This window comes from Engystomops pustulosus, chromosome 3 (assembly GCF_040894005.1).
Source record: "Engystomops pustulosus chromosome 3, aEngPut4.maternal, whole genome shotgun sequence".
Taxonomy (NCBI): domain Eukaryota; kingdom Metazoa; phylum Chordata; class Amphibia; order Anura; family Leptodactylidae; genus Engystomops; species Engystomops pustulosus.
This window is the reverse complement of record NC_092413.1, coordinates 170716012-170743889: the sequence shown is the minus strand read 5'-3', so window position 1 is coordinate 170743889 and position 27878 is coordinate 170716012. Positions and strand designations below refer to the sequence as shown.

Genomic DNA, 27878 nt, shown 5'->3' with positions numbered 1-27878 from the left:
TGCTGTATTTTGATGGCCTGGTGGCAGTCCTGCACAGTATATCAGTACGGGGACCCAGTGTCAGTACACTGACGAGATATTATTGACTTAGGCTGCAGAACTCCACTTAATGGGGCACTGGTATGGTTAACATTCACTGCTCTCTGGTATTGTGGCATTTTGTAATTACATTTTTTAGCCTTTGTGTGTGTGTGTGTGTGTGTGTGTAATGGCCATCTGTATACAAATATGGTGAAATATGCCCCCCCCCCATGTTGCATCTAAAGATGTATGTACCTATGCATAAAAGATAATATTGTATTTCTTCCTTGGCCTGCAGCTATATACGTCCTATTTGCACATGCTTCTGAACCGTGACACCAAGAAGCACATTTCTGATGTCATTTTAAAGCACATAGGATTGTGTTTCTAGTTTCCGTAGATCCAGAGATATCCACTGATAAAGTTGCAGTCAGAAATGTGATTTTTTTTTTTTTTTTGTATAAACAGCTGCCTCTCCCAAATGTAACTATAACAGTGGATATCTCTGGTAATGTGACACTTAGAAACATAATCCTGATATTGAAGGAGAGATTCTCCTTTTTAGAATGACAGAATAGAGAAGGAGCTGCAGGGAGACAGAGATGCTGAACTATATGCACCCTTTTCATCTGTTGCTTAGGTCGTACATATTTTAACATGTTTGGTTAAAGTTTTATTTAATTTTACTGCTTATTAAAAACAATTTTGTCATTTGATAATTATATAAAAAAGGATGTGATTAACTTTATAGAATAGTCTTATGAATGTCTAGAAAAATAAACAAAGTCAAAATTATTATGATATGTAAGGCAAGTCCAAAGACTTATAAAGAAGAGCAAAACGAATAGCAAAAATGTACAGGTATTAGTGACCTTTGGTCATGAAAGGACCTGTCTCCCTTCAAGGAATTTGATTGCCTTACGATTTTGTTGGTTTTTTAGGTTATGGTTCTCTTAGGAGTGTATCAGTGATACAGGTCAATTCATGAGTGCATTAAAATCATAGTTTTGGGGTGAGAGTAATTCTAAGTGTCTGCATAGTATTACCCTGTTTCCTCTGTGAGTGTTTTACTTGTTTTATTTGGGTTTTTTTGTAGCTGGTACGTCTGTGCAATGAAGGAGCGCGGAAGATGGAGAGGACAGAACTGATGGTGACCATTAACTCTCAGTTGGAGTTTAAGATCAAGGTACAGCAATCTACTTTTTGAAACGTATAGACAAACCCTCTCATTACAGGACAAACTGGCTAACTCCTTTATTATACATCCATTGTTTTATTTTTATATGTATTATATCTGTCATGTGAAATATTATCTATAGTAATTATAGGTATGTAAAGTGTATGTGTTTTTCCACCCAGCTCCAGTTAGGCAGGGATTGACAAATTCCAGGGATTAAAATAGCTGACTTTTAAATAGAAATACTAATATTAATATCTGGTACTGAATAACAAGATAAATGTTATTATATCATTCAGTCCTATAGGCTGTAGTTTGTGGTTTAAATATTGCATACCAATTCTTATAGGAGTTGTAACAACTATTATCCCCTTAACATAGTATAACAGGGGTTCTATTCTCATCAGTTGAATGAAACGGCAGAACGAGCATGTGTCTTGCTGTTGTGTTTACTACTATAGAAGTGCCAGAAATTGCTAAACACAGACTTTAGTTATCTCTGGCACTCCAGTTGTCAATCCTGTAGTGTTGAATGGAGCAGCACATGCTCGACCTGCTGCTTCATTCAATTCGTGAGAATGGGACCGACGTTCTCATCAACTAAGAGGGTCCATTCTATTGATCGTGGGATTCTTGGCAGACCACCCTAATGACCAGATTATTATCCCCTATGCTGTTGATTTTAATGCTGGAACATTCCCTTTACATTGTAATAAAGCTGGTGTCATACTATGTCCTAGTAATGTTTTGAGAATTTTCTGCTTTTGGCAGAGAGAACTCGTGAGAGATGAGTTCTGATCTCATGAAAAATTAAATAAATGAGGAAGAAACTTGCTGATTTTCGAGAATGTTTTGGTCTGGCCACTAGACTATCCCTACCCAAGCAGTGCCTCCAAAACAAAGCGCGGTGTAGCTGCCAGCCGCGGCTTCTTCACTGAGAATTATTGTTACAAGGACACTGTCTTTTGTAATACAACCAGTGAGAGTGTGGTTATTCACTGAGGAACGAGCGACGTTCCACTTACCTGTGGATGCATCTATCCACAGGTAAGTGATAGGTAGTTATCCACCATTTCTAGCAATATCCTTGCATGTTTAATTTTAATATTCAGTGCAGGCATTCTAGCACACAAGCCGTGGAATCATATAAATGATTTATCTCTATCAATGAATTATAAACAAAAGGACTAAAATACAACAAACAAAATAAAGCAATGTCTGGCGCGATTCACGAAGCTCGTGAACCCGAGTTCCTGCATCCGACGCTTCCCCGCCGAGGTCCGCCGGAGTTCACCTTCTTTTTCCCGTTGCTTGTAAGTGTGTGTCTTGTGACACAATCCGAAATGTTAAATCCCGCGCTTAGTCCGAATTCGTCGGGTTGTCTGACGGCACGCACCCCGATTTGGGTCGCATGCAAGCCGGCGCGATGCGGCAAAATCCCCTGTTAAATGCGTCACAAAACGGAAATCATCGGGAAACCCGATGAAAATGCGCTCCGCGGACCCTTAGTAAATGAGCCCCAATATTCTTCACTAGTATTTCACCAAATTATACAACCTGATATGCACTTAACTTTATAGAATAGTGATTCACAGACAAGTTATTTCTTAACTATGATGCATGACCTTTATCTAGTGTAGCAGCTAGTGCACCTGGGAAACCGGTTTAGACTTTATATAAACACAGTTATTACTTATGTCTGCAATGCATTTATGAACAAACCATTTGTATCTTCCTATAGGCGATGAGGCACGAGATTCCTCTGCCCCATAGAACTGTATGTCGGGTGGCAAAATGATCCAGTAGAGTGTTGCTATATTAGTACCACTGAAATCTTATTAATGAAGGGTTTGTTTTATTACTTTGTGTACGTTACATTGTAATACTGTTCTGTCCATCATAGGCTGGTATTTGTTGTGACTGACAGATGTTAACGTGCTCTTGTGTTTTAAGCTCTGTTCACCCTTAACTGTTTTATTATGTATATTATTAAATCCTACCTCAACTTTCAAAGAACTTTGAGGAAGTCTAGTCTATGTAAATGAGGAATAATATGATTTCTGGTCCTTATTTGTGTATTTTTCCAGCAGCTCTCCTCTCTGCTGGCTCTGTCTAATCTGCTATGGTCTGAGAGCTGGTGGATGGAGATCTACTGGAGCTGCTGAGATAATCCTCTTTTCTTTGTATATAGAGTTACACTGTAACTCATCAGATTTCCATCTTGCTAGCAAGCAGTTCCCGTTTGAAGAGCAGATTAGTACAGAAGTAGGAAAAATGATAAACGCCAGAGTGAGTTAAAAAAAAATAAATTACTTTTCTAAATACCCTTATGTCCAGAACATGGCCCTTATCTTGAAAACCACCATATTGCAGCGCTTCTCCGGCGGCCATGTTTGTTTACATGGCGCCGGAACCGGAGCGACAGCAGCGCTGAATACCGGAGGGTACCGGAAGGTAAGTACATCTTTATTGTTTTAAGCAGCCCGCTCCTGGCCACCTATAGTTTTGTTTCTGAACTCTCGGACAACCCCTTTAAGGCTCTGGATCAAATTATTCTGATTGGATCTATAGAGAATCTCTGTATTGATCACTTTTGTACCATGAAGGATATTGCAAATCTGATTGCATCAATCGGTTTCAGAGACTATACTGCTTTTCTTTGATATGTCACATGACGACATTGGTAAAACTTGCCCTTGTTCCAACATGAGGTCTTTCAAGATGGCGTCCATGTTCTGGCCATAGCCTAATAGATAGACCTCCTCACACATTGCTGGGGTATTCTGATATGCAATTTTCCCTTTTATTTCTGAGAAAACTGAGACTTTTTACTACAAAATTTCTTGTTGAGTAAGTGACCATTTATTTGTTTTAAAAATGCTGGTTCTTAACATTCAGGCTTTATAGATCTTGTCTACCATCTCCTAAATCACGACAGAGCACCCCAGATGTGTGTATGTGCTGCCTGACTTCTATAACAAAATGTCAATAAAGGTGTAAAGTCTCATTTCTTAGAGATGTAGGGTAATGTAGAAAGAGGTTAAAGGGGACCTACCACCACGATTCTACCTATAAAGGTAGAACGGGTGGTAGGTGGATGAATGGGACATGAGGATAGCCCTTTTTTGGGCTAATCCTCACGTCCCGGCTATACTTTGGTATACTTTAATAAGTCTGTATGTAAATTTTTTTAAGCGGCCTCGTTCCTCTGCCTACCGTATAATCTTCAGCGCGCAGCTCCTCATAGTTGTGCGCCCTCATCTGAGCGCCCGGCGTTCTGCACATGTGCAGTAGCGCTGGCCTTAGAGCTATGTCCGTGCAACCGAAGGCATGCGCAGAACGCCGGGTACTCGGACGAGGGCGCGCAGCTATGAGTAGCTGCGCGCCGAAGATTACATGGTAGGCGGAGGAACGAGGCTACTGGGGCGTGGAGTAGCTGCGACTTCTAGCCTTGTGTCCGGCTACTCCACGCCCCAGTAGCCGCTTAAAGAAATTTACATACAGACTTATTAAAGTTTACTAAAAGATAGCCGGGACGTGAGGATTAGCTCAAAAAAGGGCTATCCTCACGTCCCATACATCCACCTACCACTCGTGGTGGTAGGTCCCCTTTAACCTGTGCACAGCTACACCACCAGTGCAACCAAGAAGTTAATTGACATACTTATAAAAACAGAGTTTTTAAAGAGCGCTGAGGAAACGGGAAAGGTAAATCTGTGAACCTTGTGAAGGGTCCTACATGGTGCTGGTTTTAATTGGCAAGCTATTTGGGAGCTGGTATCCCCCCTTTAAATGAGAGCTGTGCAACTCGGTAAAGTATATATAATGTAATCTTACAAAAACTTGTGAAAAACCAAGTTTTGCATTCATGTATATAAATGATCTAAAGTCGAGTCTGGTGTTTAGCTGTGAAGTAACATCACAGTGTGCGTATATAAAATATAAGATAAATGCCCGTAGAGCAGCCTGGACGCCCCCTCCTCCAGAATGATAAAGCTTTCTCTCCGTTTACAATATACCAGCACAGTATAAATATTTTAAAGTAAACTTTCTTTATATAAATCTTTCTGTGCTCTTGGGGATTAGCGGAATGTAAAGGTGTCGGGAATCATTAATCTGCTTTTTCCATAGCAATCACTAGATTTATTTTCACTTCTAAATTTGTACATAGTTAGTGTTTTCCAGTTATTCTGAAGAAAACACATCACTCTCTTTCCATTCTGTATAAACCACTAAAGGTCTCTTTTGGATTGTACTTACTCAGAATTAGATTTTTATATTATTGCCTCATTCTTTTTTTTTTTTATTGCATTTACCTGTTTGACTAGCAATGGGATGTTAGTCACATGTATAGTTGTAGCATTCACTTGAGCGGAGGCACACCTGCAATGTAGGCTCCTTTTTTAGGGACACACCTGCGGTGCAGGCTCTCTTGTGGGTCACGCCTGCAGCAGAAGCTCTCTTGGGGGGGGGGGGGTCACGCCTGCAGCAGAGGCTCTCTTGGGAGGTCACGCCTGCAGCAGAGGCTGTCTTGGGGGGTCACGCCTTCAGCAGAGGCTGTCTTGGGGGGTCACGCCTTCAGCAGAGGCTGTCTTGGGGGGTCACGCCTTCAGCAGAGGCTGTCTTGGGGGGTCACGCCTTCAGCAGAGGCTGTCTTGGGGGGTCACGCCTTCAGCAGAGGCTGTCTTGGGGGGTCACGCCTTCAGCAGAGGCTGTCTTGGGGGGTCACGCCTTCAGCAGAGGCTGTCTTGGGGGGTCACGCCTTCAGCAGAGGCTGTCTTGGGGGGTCACGCCTTCAGCAGAGGCTGTCTTGGGGGGTCACGCCTTCAGCAGAGGCTGTCTTGGGGGGTCACGCCTTCAGCAGAGGCTGTCTTGGGGGGTCACGCCTTCAGCAGAGGCTGTCTTGGGGGGTCACGCCTTCAGCAGAGGCTGTCTTGGGGGGTCACGCCTTCAGCAGAGGCTGTCTTGGGGGGTCACGCCTTCAGCAGAGGCTGTCTTGGGGGGTCACGCCTTCAGCAGAGGCTGTCTTGGGGGGTCACGCCTTCAGCAGAGGCTGTCTTGGGGGGTCACGCCTTCAGCAGAGGCTGTCTTGGGGGGTCACGCCTTCAGCAGAGGCTGTCTTGGGGGGTCACGCCTTCAGCAGAGGCTGTCTTGGGGGGTCACGCCTTCAGCAGAGGCTGTCTTGGGGGGTCACGCCTTCAGCAGAGGCTGTCTTGGGGGGTCACGCCTTCAGCAGAGGCTGTCTTGGGGGGTCACGCCTTCAGCAGAGGCTGTCTTGGGGGGGTCACACCTTCAGCAGAGGCTGTCTTGGGGGGTCACGTCTGCAGCAGAGGCTGTCTTGGGGGGTCACGTCTGCAGCAGAGGCTGTCTTGGGGGGTCACGTCTGCAGCAGAGGCTGTCTTGGGGGGTCACGTCTGCAGCAGAGGCTGTCTTGGGGGGTCACGTCTGCAGCAGAGGCTGTCTTGGGGGGTCACGTCTGCAGCAGAGGCTGTCTTGGGGGGGTCACGTCTGCAGCAGAGGCTGTCTTGGGGGGGTCACGCCTGCAGCAGAGGCTGTCTTGGGGGGGTCACGCCTGCAGCAGAGGCTGTCTTGGGGGGGTCACGCCTGCAGCAGAGTCTCTCTTGGGGGGGTCACGCCTGCAGCAGAGTCTCTCTTGGGGGGGTCACGCCTGCAGCAGAGTCTCTCTTGGGGGGGTCACGCCTGCAGCAGAGTCTCTCTTGGGGGGGTCACGCCTGCAGCAGAGTCTCTCTTGGGGGGGTCACGCCTGCAGCAGAGTCTCTCTTGGGGGGGTCACGCCTGCAGCAGAGTCTCTCTTGGGGGGGGTCACGCCTGCAGCAGAGTCTCTCTTGGGGGGGGGGGGGTCACGCCTGCAGCAGAGTCTCTCTTGGGGGGGGTCACGCCTGCAGCAGAGTCTCTCTTGGGGGGCGTCACGCCTGCAGCAGAGTCTCTCTTGGGGGGCGTCACGCCTGCAGCAGAGTCTCTCTTGGGGGGCGTCACGCCTGCAGCAGAGTCTCTCTTGGGGGGCGTCACGCCTGCAGCAGAGTCTCTCTTGGGGGGCGTCACGCCTGCAGCAGAGTCTCTCTTGGGGGGGGGGGGGTCACGCCTGCAGCAGAGTCTCTCTTGGGGGGGGGGGTGTCACGCCTGCAGCAGAGTCTCTCTTGGGGGTGTCACGCCTGCAGCAGAGTCTCTCTTGGGGGGGGTCACGTCTGCAGCAGAGGCTCTCTTGGGGGGGGTCACGTCTGCAGCAGAGGCTCTCTTGGGGGGGGTCACGCCTGCAGCAGAGGCTCTCTTGGGGGGGGTCACGCCTGCAGCAGAGTCTCTCTTGGGGGGGGTCACGCCTGCAGCAGAGGCTGTCTTGGGGGGTCACGTCTGCAGCAGAGGCTGTCTTGGGGGGGTCACGTCTGCAGCAGAGGCTGTCTTGGGGGGGTCACGCCTGCAGCAGAGGCTGTCTTGGGGGGGTCACGCCTGCAGCAGAGTCTCTCTTGGGGGGGTCACGCCTGCAGCAGAGTCTCTCTTGGGGGGGTCACGCCTGCAGCAGAGTCTCTCTTGGGGGGGTCACGCCTGCAGCAGAGTCTCTCTTGGGGGGGTCACGCCTGCAGCAGAGTCTCTCTTGGGGGGGTCACGCCTGCAGCAGAGTCTCTCTTGGGGGGGTCACGCCTGCAGCAGAGTCTCTCTTGGGGGGGTCACGCCTGCAGCAGAGTCTCTCTTGGGGGGGTCACGCCTGCAGCAGAGTCTCTCTTGGGGGGGGTCACGCCTGCAGCAGAGTCTCTCTTGGGGGGGGGGGGGTCACGCCTGCAGCAGAGTCTCTCTTGGGGGGGGTCACGCCTGCAGCAGAGTCTCTCTTGGGGGGCGTCACGCCTGCAGCAGAGTCTCTCTTGGGGGGCGTCACGCCTGCAGCAGAGTCTCTCTTGGGGGGCGTCACGCCTGCAGCAGAGTCTCTCTTGGGGGGCGTCACGCCTGCAGCAGAGTCTCTCTTGGGGGGCGTCACGCCTGCAGCAGAGTCTCTCTTGGGGGGGGGGGGGTCACGCCTGCAGCAGAGTCTCTCTTGGGGGGGGGGGTGTCACGCCTGCAGCAGAGTCTCTCTTGGGGGTGTCACGCCTGCAGCAGAGTCTCTCTTGGGGGGGGTCACGTCTGCAGCAGAGGCTCTCTTGGGGGGGGTCACGTCTGCAGCAGAGGCTCTCTTGGGGGGGGTCACGCCTGCAGCAGAGGCTCTCTTGGGGGGGGTCACGCCTGCAGCAGAGTCTCTCTTGGGGGGGGTCACGCCTGCAGCAGAGTCTCTCTTGGGGGGCGTCACGCCTGCAGCAGAGTCTCTCTTGGGGGGCGTCACGCCTGCAGCAGAGTCTCTCTTGGGGGGCGTCACGCCTGCAGCAGAGTCTCTCTTGGGGGGCGTCACGCCTGCAGCAGAGTCTCTCTTGGGGGGGGGGCGTCACGCCTGCAGCAGAGTCTCTCTTGGGGGGGGGGCGTCACGCCTGCAGCAGAGTCTCTCTTGGGGGGGGGGGGTCACGCCTGCAGCAGAGTCTCTCTTGGGGGGGGGGGGTCACGCCTGCAGCAGAGTCTCTCTTGGGGGGGGGGGGTGTCACGCCTGCAGCAGAGTCTCTCTTGGGGGTGTCACGCCTGCAGCAGAGTCTCTCTTGGGGGGGGTCACGTCTGCAGCAGAGGCTCTCTTGGGGGGGGTCACGTCTGCAGCAGAGGCTCTCTTGGGGAGGAGGGGGTCATGCCTGCAGCAGTGGCCCCCACCATCATGTTATCGCTATCCTTGCAATATAGAGAACGGGGATCACATTGTCTCTAATGGGTGTTGCAGGAAGAGTATTCAAGCTGCTGCTCCATTCTATTCTATGGGAGGGCTGGAGATAGGCAAGAGTCGTGCTTGATTATCTATGGTACTCATATACGCTGTGAATTGAATGGCAGAGGGCATGCTCGTACTGCTGCTTCACTCATTACTTATAAACTTGGAAAAAATCCCTTTAACTTAAGCTCACACAACTTTAAATAAGACATTTATAAGTAATATAATGTGAAATTGGCACATACTGTGCCATGTGTGTGTATTTATGCTTTGAGAAATACAATGTTGCATCACTTTGCCATGCAGCTTATGCCTTTCGTAATGTACACACGTTGTCAGTCTGAGATCTTAAATTTATATAGTTAGTATTGTGATTTTAACATGGTACTGTACCTTTTTGTTACTTATATGTATTATTAAAAGTGCCTCTGCCTAATTACTTCTCAGACAGTGTATAACCTGGGGGAAATCTTCCAAATACTTAGTTTGCTTACTTCCCGTCTACCGGAGAAAAGTATTGCCCAATGCACCATACAATGTGACGTTAATCCTATTTACGTCTTTCCCAGACTGAAAACAATTTGCCAGGCCCTAGGGGATCAAAGTAATTATAAATCATTTATGAGAAAATGAAGATTAAGTTATTAGAAATGGCATTTATTTTGATTTAATCTTCATGTATAGAAACGCAATTAACAAATATGGATGTTCAAGTTACCTTTTATTTTCTAAAAGTTACTGTTTGCATGCCCACTCCATCATAACTTTCCCACACTAGTGGTTGGAGGGGCTTGCAGACGTCACACAAGAAGTCCAGAGTCCTGCTACTCAGGGGTCACGTAACCCAAGGACCCTCAGTGGTGAACAGGAAACTATATCAGGGTAAGTATAATATAGGTGACCCTATTAGGGCCTTAGACTTACCCTGTTAAAGTTTCCTTTAAGTGGCCAACCCCTTTAAAGGTGAAGCTTTATTCCATGTAAAAAATGTGACGTTTCAATATTAAATGAATGCGTGAGGAAAAATTAGATAACTTGCTAGATGTATATAGAGTGCAGTTTTCAATTGAAACAACAATATTCAGTATGCATTTGGTGTATGGATGTTTTGCTTGTTTTTGCATAAAGTGAACATTATATTTTTAATTCTTCTATTGGCATTAGTCTACGAGGTAATCTACATTTGGTCGCTCCAGCTCAGTGGTGGGGAATGTAACGTTACATTGCGAATTTATGTAGGTTTCTTACATGATCAGTACAGTTGGATAAATCAAAAACCTAGTCCTGCTATGAATGGAAAACCTAAATATCCAATAGATGAATACTAGGCAGCCCTGGCATCACGATATTACATCACTTTCAGCAAGGACCTTTGGCTGCAGAGTTAATATTGACTGAGCTATCTTGTTATTTCCATCCAAGCTGTTCTGTTTCGTAGTCTCTTTGCAGGAAACCGACTACTTTCATTTAGGAAAGGAGTTACCAAGGTTGGCACTGTGCCTTCCAGCATCTTGGCACAGACTTAAGACATTTGATCATGCATCTACTAGTCCCATGGTCTGGCTGAGGACCAAGAGACCCATTACTTTATTCTTTGTAGTCGCTAACCCTTTGATATAGTTTGACACTGATCAATTCAAAATGCACAAGACTAGGAAATGTTCATATATATATATATATATATATATATATATATATATATATATGTATGTGTGTGCATGTAGTACACATATAGTTTTTATTGCTGATACCAGTTATATAAAACCGTCGAGAAATGCTTAAAAAATATTGAATACGTTAATCCGTTTTTAATAATTTTTTATTGACCTTTTCTGTTGTACCTTCTGCAGCCTTTCCCTTTGGTCTCGTCTTCTCGATGGTTGTTGAAGAGAGGGGAACTTACATCCTTTGTAGAGGACACTGGCATTTTCTCCAAGAGGACAACAAAACAACAGGTCTACTTCTTCCTGTTCAATGATGTGCTAATTATTACCACAAAGAAGAAGAGGTAATTTTATTAATAATTTTTATAATTCTTTAGCATTGTACCATTATGCCATAGTTGAGCATTTTCAATCTTAAAGAGAACCTGTCACATCAGAACCCCCCCCCCCAAATCCCAAGCAGGGTATGCGCAGGACCAGCACTGAACTCCCATGCACACTGTGTCTATGCGAGGATCATGCTGAGGGGGACCGTGACATCCGGGAAGGGGGCGGTGTTAGAAGTTTAAACAGCCAGGTGGAGTTGGAGTAGCTCTTAACTGCATGGTTGAGTTTTCCGCCTCCTTGGTGGGATCTCGAGAGAGACAGGATATTAATAAATGTCATTTTGGAAGAAATGCATCAGTGCATATATACGATATGAAAACACCCGTCCTAGGGCATACTTTGATACTAGTTTATGAGGTAGTGCTTGGGGTTTCTGATTTGAAAGGTTCTCTTTAAAGTAATACTTTAAGATGCACATAAGTGCCCTAAGAGCTTGGCCTCGCCCACCCACCTTCCCCTATACAGTCCTTTTGTAAAATAACTGGATAGAGCAGCAGCACTGCCCACAGCACTCCCTCTATCTTGCAGGACAAAAATTATGTTAATCACTAACCCTTAAGTATGTCTCATCCATATTACTACTCCCCAGCCATAGATGAAGCACATCAGTAAGAGAATTATCCATTTCTCTGAGGTTGTGGAAGCTCTATCGGACCTCCAAGAGCCCTCTTCTTTGAGTGGGAGGACACTTGGCCGAATGAGCACTCTAGAAAGGTGGCCTCTTTTTTTTTTTTTTTTTTGAGAGCCTCCCATACATAACAGCTCCAGCTCTGTTAAGATTTCAGGATGCATTAGGCATTTTGTGTTCTGTCCAATTCAGTGTTGGAGTATATTCTTGTTGATGGTAAAGTCATCAAGTGTTACTTATACTGATATCAGAATCTGTATACAGTATGCGACCTAAACAACTGTAAAATACGGTTGTGCTATTGTCCATGCATCTGCAGTGACCAAAACCTACAGTACCAGGAAGTCACAAACATCCGGCAAAAATGTGATTTCCTGTATTCAAACAACAATGACACGGAAAGGTGCCCGGAACTTGTATGTAAAGTAAATGCCTAAAGAAAGTGGTGCCGATTATATTAGATGCATTACTACCACTGTCTGCATTCATAGAATTTCATGATTCAGGGAAGGGGAATCGTCTCTTGTGCTCCCCTGACACTTGCTACAGATAATCTGTTAATAATATCTAATGACACGGGAAATGCTCAGGGGGCAGAAACAATTACAGTTTTATCCTTCAGTGCTGACAGTGTTTGTCATTTTCAATTTAGAAAAGAGACACAACAACTGTAAGATGTTAATGGGATATCATTTTTCATAATAATACTCTGATCATTTGCTGTAATTTATCACAGAGCTGAAGGCTGCGGCCGCTCCACAGCTATTCCTCGGGCTAGAAGGTCTCGCATATATTCTGGGCTTGATATTTATTTGTTTTGGATTGAAATCACAGATCCATTTTGGCATATATTTGGAAAGTGGTACTAACAAAAAACAACCTGAGGAACAAACTTAACACCGTCCTCTACTGACTTCTTTCTATTTATGACATAATGGGGCACATTTACTTACCCGTCCGAGGGGTTCACCAAAAGTGCATTGTCCGAAGATAATAAACCCCTGTTCAATACACCTCACAGCTGTGCAAAACCCAAGACATCGGAAAGTCCGACAAGTGCGCGCACACCCTTAGTAAGTTATCCCCAATGAATTAGACTAAAGAGCAGCAACATTCTGGACCAGTTCACAATGTATGAAGATGTGCCTGGTTCTCCATGGCTCCTTAACTCAGATAATGGTGACAGGAGTCCATTTTCTACACATTCCCTTCCTGTTTCCCAAGGATTTCTCATTTTATAGATTGACTTCCCCCAAAGATGGAAGGCATAGAAATAAAGACAACTGGTTCCGCTAATGTGCATAAAGGTAAAAACTGTATTTTTTAAAAAACTAATCTACCATTAATATCAAGCATAATAAACCAGAGGCACCGTGACTGTGGTAATCTTCTTATATTTGTTATCAATGGCCTTCTTCCTTCTAAAATCAACTTTGAGATTTATGCTATTTTGCCAGAAGGGCTTTGGTGGTGTTATCAGGGACCCTCAGTGCTGCAGATTCACAGGCTGTTGAACTGTCTCACCATGCACCCCTAGCACCTCCCCCCCCCCCCTCTTTGCCTGCTGTAATCTCACACAGTAAAAGGGGGGAAGTGCTCCAGCACATTGGAACGGTCTGTGAAGCCAGAGCACAGAGGGGTAGTAACACCCCCAAAGCCCTTCTGATTCATTAGTATATTCTTAAAAGTTGATTTTAGAAGTGAGAAGACCATGGATAACACATATAAGAAGATTACCACAGTGACGGTGCCTGGATCAATGAGTAAGTGTCCCTGGTTTATCATGATGAATTATGATTCTATGTTTTCCTATAATTTGACAGTTCTATAGGAAACAAGGGTGTCTGGAATGCTTACAAAGAGTCTTCCTTTGACACTCAGCAACACAAAAAGGGCGTCAGTATATTTCAGGACACATAATAATTGATATATTTCTCTCTGCTTTCCCTGGAATCACTATTAGGTGATATACGTGATCTGGAAATGTAAAGTGACCTGCGGTCAACACACAAAATGTGGAGAAGTAACATTCCAGAATTTATCTCACTTTGAAAGTATGTTTAGCTATGTCGTATGTGATATGTTGGCCTCTCTATGTCTGCTGAGCTAAAGGCAAGGCTTACAATCAAGATGGTGCCACATGTTTGAAATCTGAGAGGAAGCGTGTTAGAGGTTTGACAAAGAAGTGGTATAATGTGTCTTAATATTACTACCAAGACACACATCCTATTGGTGGTTGTGACTGATGTGACTAGATCCATGCTTTTTACCCTCCGTTGCAAGGATATGTTGGAAGGATTCCTGAAGTACCATATATACTCGAGTATAAGCAGATTTTTTGCAAAGAATGTGGGCACTAAAATAGAAACTGTCTCAGATTGTTACCAAGAATTTGTAAACAATTTGTTAACAAAAAATGATTTAAACAATTTAAACACTCGAGTATAAGCCTAGTTTTTCAGCACAAAAAATGTGCTGAAACCCCAAACTCGGCTTATACTTGAGTAAAAAAAATATAGGTTTTACCAGGTTTTTGTGGTAAAATTAGGGGCCTCGGCTTATACTTGGGTCAGCTTATACTCGAGTATATACGGTATCCTTATGAATCAGAACTAGGATGTATCCTCATACAGCGGGGTATGTCCTCGTATTCAACCTACCCACTGCCCCTGAAAGCGGGAGAAGGAGTAACCACTGATTTGGCTGATGCACACATGACGTATTTGGACATATACGGGACCGTTACTTCTATGGGTAAACCCCCCATGGTGTACAATGCAGAGGCTGGGGATGGATGTCCTACAGATACATTCATTCCCCATAGGCTAATATGGCCTCTGCTGAGCATACACTTCTTTATCCTGCAGGAAGGATGATGATTTAGTGCAGTGTGCATCCTGCTGGGTATGACTAAGTAGTATGTCCACTAGTTATTCAGAATGTATTCCTGATAATATGATTGTGCCCATGCCAATAGTTTCTGGATGATGAATTGTCTTGGATTTATGGGAAGCCTGCTGGTAACAAAGCTGGAATATCCACGTTACTTCTCCATTGTCAGGATGACATTCTTTTCTACCAGAATTGGATGGATTTCTAATGGATGACAGCTAAGATCATAGAAACTGAAGAGAGTTATGAAATGTTTCCCACTCTTGGCTTTACATGTTGAATATGTCCATTTTCCATTTCCAGGAATGTGTACCAAGCCAAAAGTACATTTACAGAGTAAACAAATCAATCTCTCCCCACAAGTCTTATTGGACATCTTTATACTGGAGCTTGGTCCCAGACCTTCCTCTTAGTTGTTTACAGGAAGGGGCCATGAGCAGATCTCCTCTTCTCCCCTCACTATCTCAGTGTGTAAAAGGGGAATAAACATCTCTAATAAGGAAACTCCCTATAACACCATAACTTTAGACCGTTATGAGAATAATCTCAAAAATGAATGAATGAACAAATTTGATCCCAATTTCTGCTACATCTGTTTTTAGGAAAGCTGAGTTTTAGCCGGTATAGATGGTATTGAAGCAAGGATTGTTACCCTGATGCTCTCTAAATCTGCCTAATTCTATGTGAATACTCCTTATATCACTGTGGAAGTCTGCACATTTCCCATTGTATTGACACACTAACAGTAGCGCTTGTATATATATTTGTTGGTATTATAAAGTACCCCGTTCATTTGAATCCAGCTGCAGTAACTTGCTTCAGCCATTACACAGAGAATGGCGCTGTTTTCTTATTATTCTCTGTCCTGTAACAATCTGGGTTATTTTTGTCCCATGCTGAATTTATATCATCCTGTGCAGGACTGGTAGAGGTTATTGTATACTGTCTATGATTGGAGAAATTTTCTGCATACGATATAGAAATGTTGTTGTTATGGTAAGTGGCTTTTCAGCTACCAGACATCAGCAGGAGCAGCTTTTCTAGGTTTTATCGCAATAACCTTCAAGTACGCGCTCATATAGTCTGGTCTTTCTTTCAATGTATGTTTTGAGTTCTGTGTGACCTTGTGCACTTATCTCATTGTTTTGCACCAGTCTGCTCATAGAATGAAGAGCAACAACATTCTTTATACAGAGAGAGTAGTTCTTAAGTGGCTCATGTCTCATATTACTATATTGCATAGGACGCAAATATATTAGAAAATAGTATGAGTGTTTGGGTTACATTTTTGGGGTTTTTATTTCTCAGTTTTCCTAACATCAACACTAATGTGCTGTACATTGCGTTCTCTGAATAACTAGATCAATTAATTTCCCCAAATTCTTTGAAAGTCTAGTTATCTGGCTGCCAGCTATCTGAGGTGTCCAAACAGTGGTATAGTTCCACACATTGATCAGTTTCCACCTTATTAACATTCACTTCCACTTCCTGACCACTACATGGAGAATGGAGCTATGCTTCTGGCTCTGTTCTTGGTGTAGTGTCTGTTGGATATGTGCGGGGATTCCAGTCTACTGGGTATTGGTAAAAGCAGAGGTTTGTCTGCAGTTCCTGAGCAGCCCCTGTATTGGCAGTAGCCATGTTGGCCTAACCAAAGAAGCCATGAGAGATGCACTGCCCTACGACATACTGCAGTGACCGCGTCTTCACAGATGGACTTTGATACCACCCTTCCCGAGCTGCAGACACATATACATTTAATTCAAGAAACTACATATGATCCTTTCCCTTATTTCACACTATAATCCGAATACCTCTAAAATCATATTCCAAGAAAATACCAAGGAATTTCTTATTGGAATCTGATAAATAATGTCAAATAACTTTTCATCAGAGGAAGCCTGTCTGCTTTCCTGGCGACACAACACCACCCAACACAATAAAGTAAGATTTCCCCCACATAAACTATTTATGAGCCAATTCCTCAGAGGAAACTGGAGATGACAGACTGATGTTTCCAAACCACGCTTCATCCAGCGTATTGACCGGGATTATATCAGGCAGCACACAATACTGAAACCACCCATATAATAGATGACCTTCTTATATTAGTAATCGGACAGTTTACATGTAGTATTTTCTGGGTGGGACTAGTGTTTTCGGTTTACTAATTATGGCCCAATAGCACAATGGCGTACTCTTTCAAAGGGAGAATATACTTATACGGCTACATTCACAGCCCGGCCGTATCCCCTCTCCTTAAGGAATTCTCTAAAAGCATGCTTTATCTTTATTGCGCGGTAAGGTGAGCCTGGGCGCCATACCCTTCTATGGGGACGTATTTGCGACCGTAGCACTGCGGCTAAACGTCGGCACCCGGGAGAGGAGGTGGTGGTGGTGAGCGCTGCTCACCCTCGCCCCTCTCCATAGTGATGTATGGAGCGCGGCGCCGTATTACTAGGAAAGATAGGTCATGTCCCATCTTTTCCCCTGCTACGGAACGGTACGATGCCACACGTGTGCTGCACCGTACCGCTCCCGTACGGCACCATGCGCCCATTGCCGTCGGCCATGTATATGTCCCCCATATGGCAGAGTGAATGTAGCCTAACACAGTGCAGTATGAAGGTATCAGACTGTGTTATGGACCCTCTGTACGACCTGTACACACAGCAACACTACATATGCTGAAGTCTTGGCATGGCAAATTTGTAGATGGTATAAAATCATAAAAATGTTGTGAAAATCTGACATCTCCTATGTGTTGGTATCATTCTGTTTTTTAAGTGCAGCCAAGGATATAATCATTCTGTACTACCACCATGCCACAGATTTACAAATACATTTGTAAAAGAACAAGCAGAGCTGCAGTGTAAAGCACATTGGAGGAACACAGCAGCAGACTGAGCCTTTGTAGTTGCACCTGTATTGCTGAATCCTTGCATTACAGATCAATTTATTATTAGCACTTTTTCCACTGACATGTACAAGGCCAACAGTATTTTTTGGTCTCTATTTTTCTCTTCCCTGCTTTATTCCTTTGGGATTCCAGTAATTTGCTGAGAGTTTTTGGCGTTCTGCCTCTTGGAGAACAGATATAATTGACAAAATGCAGCTGGACTTTAACCCTTGGAATGGCTCCAGGAGTTAGACAATACAGTGGAATGCTACCTGTACGCAGCTGGATGGAGGAAATTGTTAAGTTCATGATAGATGTCTGCTGCAAGACAGAAACTGCTATTATATGACTCCTGAAAGTAGCGTACATCTTCATCTCTGTTTACTGATGATGGCTTATAGAATGGAGCAAAACACATACATGCTCACTGCTGCTCTATGTTCATATACCCAGCTTCAAAGGAAATCTACCATTGCTATTATGCATTAAGAACCAAACATACCTTGAGAAAGCTGTACCTACGCTGATGCAGAAACATATCTTGCTTAATCCCTGAACCGAGTGGTTTTGCTGAAAAAACAATAAAATCCTGGTAATGAGGCTCTTTCGCTCCTGTGACTGCCCCCGCACTTCTCCCCTCTGTTCTCACCATTTATGATCCACACTTGATTTTGACTTCAAAAACTGCATCTAAAAAACTGAATGTGTGAACACACCCTGAAGCTACTAGACACAACTTGGGGACAGAACGGACATTACTTCAGAGGGGAATATCGCTTTTTCGTTTACAGACATTCTTCTATACTCTTTCTGTATCGTTTTGCATTATCCGATGTGCACCACATTTTGAAGGTCTTTTTGTCGCACTCGCTCGGATTTTGGCGCATCGGTGCCTGCTTTCACGCCACACAAATCGGGGGACGGGCCGTCGGACGGTCTGATGGATTCGGGACACGCGGAATATAACGTGAAATTGTGTCGCAAGACATGCACTCACATACATCGGAAAGAAGAATGTGAACTATGGCGGACCTCAGCGGGGAAGCGACACATGCAGGATTTCGGGCGCATGATCTTTGTGAATCGCGCCAGACTTCATCCTCCTCGGACAGTCCGAATCGGGGATCGCGACAGGACCGGGTTAGTAAATGTGCCCCATTATGTACACGTTGTTGCTTTTGAATTAAAAAAGGAAAGGTAAAGGGTCAGCAATTGCACCTACGTCAGTCAACGGTCACTGGCGCTGGATGGCTGGCACTAAGCTGCGCTCATCTACACCAGCTCTGACAGAGGAAGTGTTGGGGGTGTTGCTGGTTGGCGACATGATACATCCTGCATGATATGTCTGTGCCAGGTGACACACGCTCTGGATGCCTGATCCATGGAGTGATCATCCTCCTCTCATTGCGGTTTATAGAAGGCATCAGACTCGTCTGGGGAGTTGTCGTCACACTCACCTTTACTAATGGACACACAATGGGAGGAAGTTTATCGGTGACGCGCTTGACAGTGCCAGGAATGTTCTGTCTGTGAGCTCCTTATTATTCTAGACTACACATTCCTCCTGGGAGGTTTTGCTAATGAATATTTCTCATGTTTGGACTGTAAATGGTTTTTACATTAGTGGATTCTGAATGTCCCATCAATCATACTTTTCCCTGGACTAAAATATTCAATACTGACAGATTGTCATTTGGCTGATTGAAGGATTCGGGTTTGTATTCCAGATTCCTGTGGTCCACACCTGTTGCTGTTACATTTGGGAATGATATATGGGGTTAATCCCAGGCTCTCCTGTTACCGTCTTTCTATAAAATGTACAACAGCTTTTTACAATTAGGTGAACCTGTCTATATGGTGATGGGCTACATGAGTGATAGTGTAACCAGCCCTGCCATCTGTGTGTTTCTTTTTCCAATGAGCGCAGCTTTTACAGATGATTATATAATCCTTGTCAGCTATGGGATGTGGCCTTCCTCAAATTTGGCTACATATGGAGTTTCTCTACAAAATATACACCACCACCATTAGGATTGATGTAAACGCTCACTCTGGGAGAAGTGCAGAATCTGTTTTATAATGTGATCTCCTTCATTTATTCCTTCCTTCCCATTCTATGTATCCAGGCTAAAGATATTGATGAAGTTTCTTATTATAGCTCATCAACATCAGATTGGTGGGGGTCTGATATGCAGAACTCTATGAGGATGCTTTCACACATGGCGTTTTTTTTTAATGTGTTTTTAAACACATCCCAGAAACACATGCATCTAAAACAAGTGCATTTTCCATGCTTTCCCTTCAAAGGCTTCTCATCACTCCCGTGCTCTTCTCTATGACTCAGGCACTGCTGCCATCGTTGCTTAGGCAATGGCGCCTGGGTCATAGAGAGGAATGGATGTTGCTCTACTCTGACACAGGAGCTGTCACCTTAAAGGGATATTCTTGTCTGGGCATTCACATTCGGTTTCATTAATCTGCCATATATATACATTTCTTCAATTAGATGTTATTAAAAAAAATGTACCTGTGAAGTTAATTTCTCATAAATGTAGTCATAAGGCCACCTCTGCTGGAGGGTGTTTGTATATGAAATGTCCGGAAATTACTGTATGTCCCACATCCGTCCTGTGAATCCAGGTGGTCAGGCAGGACTCAATAGCGCATGTCTGGCCACTGCTGCCAGAGTATGAGGTGGTCGTATCCTAGGAAGCCATCTCGTTTCTAAGGGACAACATGGCTACATTTATGAGAAATTATCTTCACACAGGAACATTTTTTTGAATAACATCCAATTGAAGAAATGTTTACATATGGCAAATGAATTAAATTAAATGTAAATGCCCTGATGGGAAAACCCCTTTAAGCAATGGTGTGGCCATGGCACCTTGGTCACACAAAGGATGCAGGCAGAGGTAACCTCCCTGCCTGCATCCAGTGATCATTGCCGTGTGTGTCTTAGATGTACACACTGCCCATCGCTATTAATCAATGATTTGTCTGAGAGCCAGATGCAGCCATCAAAAGAGCCACATATGGCTCCCGAGCCATAGGTTCCCTACCCCTGCTCTAATCTGTAGCAGAGGAGCTTCACTCCTGATTATGTACATAAAGTGCAGCACACATTCATCTCAACTAAAGCCGAGCACAAGAAGCCGACAAGCCACATGCAGCCTCTCAAGCCATGAGTTGCGATCTGACAGTCAGAGTTCGATGAGCACTTCCATAACTAATATAACATAACTCATGGCAGATCATTGGTGCAGGAGGCCAGTGTAGCATTGAGTGCAGCTGAGAAGTTCAGACTGATATTGGGTCCTCTTGTATGTGTTAAGGTCAGGACCCAGAGCAGAGTACCCGAGGACCCAGGAGTGGTAAATACTTGCGAGCTGTACTGTACTGCTCCGGATCCTATTCTACTCCTTGCACAGTTCTGCTCCAGGTCCTGATGCTGCCGCATACAACCAGCACGGGACACAGAGCACAGGGGCACATAGGGGTGAAAAGAAGCTGCAGTGTGGTGCAGGGAGGAGAGAAGAAGCTGCAGTGCGGTGCAGGGAGGAGAGAAGAAGCTGCGGTGCGGGGAGGAGAGAAGAAGCTGCGGTGCGGGGAGGAGAGAAGAAGCTGCGGTGCGGGGAGGAGAGAAGAAGCTGCTGAGCAGGGAGGAGAGAAGAAGCTGCAGTGCGGTGCAGGGAGGAGAGAAGAAGCTGCAGTGCGGTGCAGGGAGGAGAGAAGAAGCTGCAGTGCGGTGCAGGGAGGAGAGAAGAAGCTGCAGTGCGGTGCAGGGAGGAGAGAAGAAGCTGCAGTGCGGTGCAGGGAGGAGAGAAGAAGCTGCAGTGCAGGGAGGAGAGAAGAAGCTGCAGTGCGGTGCAGGGAGGAGAGAAGAAGCTGCAGTGCGATGCAGGGAGGAGAGAAGAAGCTGCAGTGCAGGGAGGAGAGAAGAAGCTGCAGTGCAGGGAGGAGAGAAGAAGCTGCAGTGCGGTGCAGGGAGGAGAGAAGAAGCTGCGGTGCGGGGAGGAGAGAAGAAGCTGCTGTGCGGGGAGGAGAGAAGAAGCTGCAGTGCGGTGCAGGGAGGAGAGAAGAAGCTGCAGTGCGGTGCAGGGAGGAGAGAAGAAGCTGCAGTGCGGTGCAGGGAGGAGAGAAGAAGCTGCAGTGCAGGGAGGAGTAGAAGAGCCAAGAAAGGAGAGGACTTATTTATTTTTTTGTCTAATATCTGCTCTGGGGTCTGCACTATTATTGTCTGTATTAGGTTGTAATACAGTGTAGTAGTATTTGGTTGCTGGGGTAATATTTATTGCTGTACTTTGATATTCATCATTTCTGGGGTAACATTTTGTGCTGTACTGTGGTCGTTGTTACATCTAGGGTGCTTGTTACTGATGCGGCCCTATAAAATTGCTCACCCCTCATCTAAATACTTGAGGAATTGAGAATAGAGCAGACTTTTAAAGGTAATTTCAATTTAAAAAAAATGTATTATATGTTTGTGAAGTCGGTCCATTTTATCACGACACTGACTCCACAGCCCTGCTGCTTACACTTCCAGCAATGAAGAAAAACACTTTCAAATTGACCATACACATTGTAACATGAAAAACGCATGTGTGAGAAACATGAATTTTATTACCTCATTACCATGAATTCAGGGGATGAAGAAGCCTCAGGTCAGTGATGGCGAACCTTTTAGAGCCCAAACAATAAAAACTCACTTATTTATTTCAAAGTGCCAACATGGCAATTTAAGCAGTAACTTATTGCTTACTGCTTTGTCAAAGCTTTCATCGTATTGGCATCCTGAGGACATCAATACAGTAGAAATTGAAGAAATTCAGATTATTAATGTAGTGTCCCTCCCGGTTCCTGTACAAGAAGTATCCAGGTTCCATGGCAGGAACTCAAATTATAAACTAGCTCTGTCCACATCTTCTCAGTCCTCCTGCAGTCCTAGGCAGCCAAGGATGTGTTGCTTTAAAATAGTGCTTAATGTCCTGTGTGACCTGGGACTGCAGGAGGAGGCCATGTGTCCTGTCTTATTAACTCTATGCTGAGGTCCTGGGTGCCCACAGAGAGTGCTCTGAGTGCCACCTCTGGCACCCGTGCCATAGATTCGCCACCACTGCCTTAGGTTGTGGTCACACGTGGCGGTGGCATTGTTTTAAGAAATATTGTGCGATTAGGCCGTGCCCCACTCCGTGGCATTTGCATTGCATTTGTAAAAACAATACAAGCACCACGTGTGACCACGGCCTTAGAATTATAATCCAGTGGTCGGCTGCAGGCTCATCTACTAAATATGGAAATTTCTCCACATGCCTTTATTACATATACCTTGTGACTTTCCTAAAAATTGCTCCAGGTGCACGTGTCTTTGAATTATGAATTGTCTGATAATGTGAGTAATTTATAGATATCTGTATTTATATTAGGAGTCAGGTGATGGTATGTACACGTTACATAGCCAGCTGTTGGAAAGCTATGCTGGATGTAATGGAGCTGCGAGCTTGCCTTACTGGTTGGACAAGATCCCTGGATTGTCATTTGTTGCAAGTGTTTACTACAGGGAATGCGGCGCCATATTCTGGGATTGATATTAATATCATATACTGTACATTGCAGGAAATGTACTGGCACATGTCCATTGTTTGTAACCTCAATTATTTTACAAGATGTATGATACTACATGTTGTTATGTTAGTGTTGTAGTCTATTACTTGTTGTAAAGATTAAAAGCAGATCCAGCACCGTAAATAAAAACTTCCTTTTATTTAGCACATATTAAAAATGGAGAAGTTGGTTTCGTCATCCATAGTATCTGACGCGTTTCAGGCATAGGAATAAAGAACATCTCCTATCATATTACCTGATGGTAGATCCTTCAACTCACCTCCCCGTCCCCATCGGCAGTCACCTTCTTTTCCTATCTCCGCCTACACAATGCTAAGAGAGTCTGTGAGGTCAGCGGCTCTCCCACTGCTAACCTCTCCCTATGGGCTATCATAGTAGAATGTAGGGAGATAATGCTATGACCACGAATTGCACAAGAATAGCAGAGGGCGAGCTGGTTATGTCACTCGCTCTCTTAGCACAGTGTAGGGAGTGGGTAAATGCATAAACACTCATTGGTGGAGCCAAGAGGTGCTTAGGTTAATTTGCATAGTTTATTCGGCATTTTGAATAGATAGAAAGGTTACTGGGGATGGGGAGGTAATTGGTAATCTGATGGTACATTCCCTGATGATAGATGATTAGTACTCACCTGCCCATGCCGTCCCCCTATTTTAATGAGCCTGAGGTGCTCCGCAGAGCTCCTCCAGGCGCTGCCATAATGTAATTTATTTATGCCCCCTGCTCGACTGGCACTGCCTACAGAGCATTCAGATAGCCAGTGCCATTATTGGTTCTCTCTGCAAATCTTGCACATGCGCAGTCATAGCATTCCTTGTATTGCCGGCATGCTCACCACTTCCTGTCATGTGCACTGAGCAGGCGGGGTAGGGAGCGGGATGGTGTGGAGTAGATGAAGAATGCATGACAAGACTGAGACACGGACACACTCAGGCTGCAGCTCCCTTCCCTGAGGACTCACCACACACTGCTGGCAGGGAGCTAGGTGATGTGAATTAAACTTTTATAAATCACTGAAATGATTTATAATGCTGATAAAGGCATTCAGCATAGCATAGGCTATTGGAACCCGTCAACAACTACAAATGACATTCCTGGTGAAGGATCCGCTTTAAACTTGACAGTGAACTACTTTTTTCCCAAAATAGGAGAATAATAATAAAGGCTTCCTGTTAAGGGCATCACCCTTGTTTTAGTGCTAAGGAAGGTTGGGAAATGCAGTAGTGCCATGTGAGGATAGCTGTACCCTGTAAGCTCTAAGGATGTTGACGCACTTCATGTGACTCATCGCTTTACTTCCCAAAGATATGTGAGATTTCTTTATTGAGTGCAATTAATTGTTGGGTTCATTCAGACACAATCAGGTATTTTATACTTCAACAACCAGATAAAGTGTTCACGGGACACATATTGGCCAATAAGGCCTCCACGGACAACCGGATGTCACCTGCCCTTACATCACAAGGTGATGGCCAGCTTAAGGTTCTGCAGACTGTAAGTAACGGAGCTACACAGGAACCTGTGAGCTGGATTTTTGGAGAATTTGCTGAAAACCCCTTTAAGGTAGCAATACTGGCTTGTATTTATTTTCTGTGGTTGTGGTTATTGACTGTAACATTACTAGGTCTGTCTCCTACTGTGTGCACTTTTAACCTGTGACACCATGTTGTGCATGGCCATCTAAGGATTTTACAGTATGTACTATCTGTGATCCGTGACCTGATTATCCCCTGGTACACATTGATGTTCTCTGTGTCAGGACATCTCTTTATACCTGTTCTACCACATCTGCAAGTTTATTACCCACTTATTATGTCTGAATAGTGTAACTTGTCCCTGTAGGGAGATATTATTACTACTATGTACATGTGCATCCAGGAACCTACAATACTAATTATTTTCATCATGTAACAACTAATGTTTTATAAGTGAGGTTTTATTCTTTTGATTTCAACATTTCACGTAACTTTTTAAGTCATGATGTCTATTAGAAGAAGTCACTGCAGTTTTGTTTGTCTCAGGGGTCTTCTACAATTGGATAACCTTACAATGGCCAACATCAAAGCTAAAATGTGATAAAATCACTTAAAGTACATAAAGACATGTAACTTTTTGAACATTGTGCTGCAGTGATTTATAAAACCGCTCCTTATGGGCAGAAAGCCGAGGGGTGTCCTACACAGAGCTTATCCTTAATGGGTCACATGGGATAGAAGTTGGCCCTGTGCCTTGCACTACAATTCTATACAATCCTGGGCAGAATGTCCGTGTTAGCAGTCATTGCTAAACTATGTAAGGTATTTTACACTGTTAGGTAATAGAATACCACTGAGGTCTTTAGGCAAATTTTGAAACTTGGGTGGAGATCTATAAAGTAAAGAAATGGAAGGGTCTGCACTTAGGGTGTGATAACTCAGCTCCCACTTGAAGAGGATTTATATATATATATTAAGTGCGGCCATAAATAAGCAGACCAGTAGGGTTTATATGATGGATCAGAGGCGCAGATGGAGATGGCATATGTGCACCTGTGTGTAGGTGAATGAAGCAGCCTCTATAGGTGTAAAGGTATATGAAAAAATGATTATTAAAGTTTGCAGGTTGATTTCTAGAATTCCATAAACCATTGCCTGTAAATACTGATGCACGACACTGCTAATGACTCTTCCCAAACAACATTTTGCATTTATCGGACAGATAATCATGAGTGATACTGTCCGTATATGAAGCACATACGTCTTCCATATAACACTCTAGGGCTCCATAAAAGCAACAGGGAGGAGGATTATTTTTACTTGAGAACATAAAAAGTAGCAGCTGAGTTGTAAGGGAAGGGGGGGGGGCACATACTTCTCCGATCATTATTTTCTATTGCTTTGAGTTGCCTTTAATTACATTCCCATCTTGGAGACGAGTTTGAGTGACAAGAGCCCCTGAGCGATAGTGTCTGTCTCCTGCACGTTGTGCAGTGTTTATATGAAGGAGCACTCAACCTTTAGTCGCTGGCAGCGGATCAGGAATCCCAGATGTTACAGTGAATTTCATGTTAGTGTTTTGATTTCCTTCCAATGTGTTTCCTATCTCTGCCTGAACCAGTAAACAGGTAGTGATCTCATGTAGAAATGCTCCCAGAATAGCAGAAATTCTCCTTACCTTTCTCCTGTGTATCCTGTCTTCTTGGCGGCACTATATTAGGCTGCCCGCTCTGACTTGGGTAATGTCCGTTATAGCTTATTATCACTGCTTTCAATGCTAGACATTCATAATAGAGCCTTATAATATGTCATAAGACCCAGTCACTGAGACCCTAATGATCTTATATCAGGGGGCACTTTTCCCATTTCTCTGTAGGATTCTTGTATGACAAAAGCTGGAATGCTGTTTGATCATGACATCAGTAGAGGGTGCGCTTGTACCTGGGATGTCTCATCTCCATAGGAAGAAACCACTACTGTACTATAAATAATAAATTCTAGAAGAAAACAACACGTTTTGTATTGGGAGCCAGCATTAAGTTTCGCCTGTTGATGTAATGTAAAATGAAGTTATTAGTATTGTGAATTCTGTGTCATAGCAGTGAAAACAGTAGAAATGGTGTTCTGTTAAAAAAGTATCTGTTCTAAGTTCTATGGTACTGGCAGAGGTCCATAATGAAATGTTCTGTATTGTCGTAGTGATGAGAGCTACAATGTGACGGACTATGCCATGCTGGACCAGCTCCACGTGGAGCAGTACGACAATGAAGACCCATCTTCTCCACAGAAGAACAGTACACCCATCCTCTACTCCAGACAGAGCTCCGCAAACCACCTGTTCACACTCACCATCAGAAGCAACTACGCTGGGGACGAGGTGGAGATGCTGCTGGGGGCTGAGACGCTGTGAGTAAAGATCCTCTACTGTTATTACATGGATGTATGTTATAATAAACGTATGTTACATACACTTGTGTACTCTGGAGCCCTCTATGGAGTGGTGGTCTCTGATGTGGTGGGAGTTAAAGGGGATGTAACATTAATGACATGGATTGTTCCAAGCAAGTTTTTGTAATTTACTAATGATATTTATTAATTGTTTAGTTAAAATTCCCATGTCACCATTTTTACAAGAATTCCACATTTTTACAACAAGGCCGTTCATGAAGTCCTCTCATTATCACCATGGTCAGGATTGTAGATAACACAGAATGCAATGTACACAATGATGGTCACATCTTACTCCTGCTGATACATACTGGAGGGGCCATATGTATAGTGGTGTATACAACACATACTGCTGATACATACTGGAGAGGCCATATATATAGTGATGTATACAACACATACTGCTGAGGAATATGGCCGTTGGTAGGAGCATTATACCGGCTGCTATAAGACAATCTTTCTCCTGTGAGGTACCTCGGAAGATACTCTACATGTTGCATCGGTGGTGATAGTGTCACACTTCATGCACATAATGAATAATACTACAACTCATCCTTATCTTGTGGATTACAGCTATTGTTATGCAGAGATCCTATTCTGTTATAGGTAATAAAGAGACTGATACTTCAATATGACAGGAGCTTTCTTCATCTTTTGGTGTCTGTTTAACATCAGTTCTTTCCCTGCACTTTACCCCCTATGTGCCCTGGTGGATGACGAAGTGTCAGTAGAATTTAAGTTTCGCAGACTTTTCTCTTCTAGTATCATGACATGACAGGATTACCAGCTTCTGCTTTCTGAAGGGGCTATGAATTCTGTCATCTGTGCTTGGGTTTTATATATGTATGTTATATTAATTAAAGGCATGAA

The 27878-nt window shown here is 44.5% G+C and overlaps 1 protein-coding gene across 1 annotated transcript in view; it reads left to right on the top strand.

Moving 5' to 3' along the window:
* Nucleotides 1-27878, top strand: part of ARHGEF26 (Rho guanine nucleotide exchange factor 26) — a 91665-nt gene that overhangs the window by 56799 nt on the left and 6988 nt on the right. Inside the window, exons 10-12 of the mRNA XM_072142976.1 lie at nt 1118-1207; nt 10841-10998; nt 26760-26966. Of these exons, the coding sequence (XP_071999077.1) occupies nt 1118-1207; nt 10841-10998; nt 26760-26966 (455 nt within the window). The remainder of the gene's footprint in view (nt 1-1117; nt 1208-10840; nt 10999-26759; nt 26967-27878) is intronic.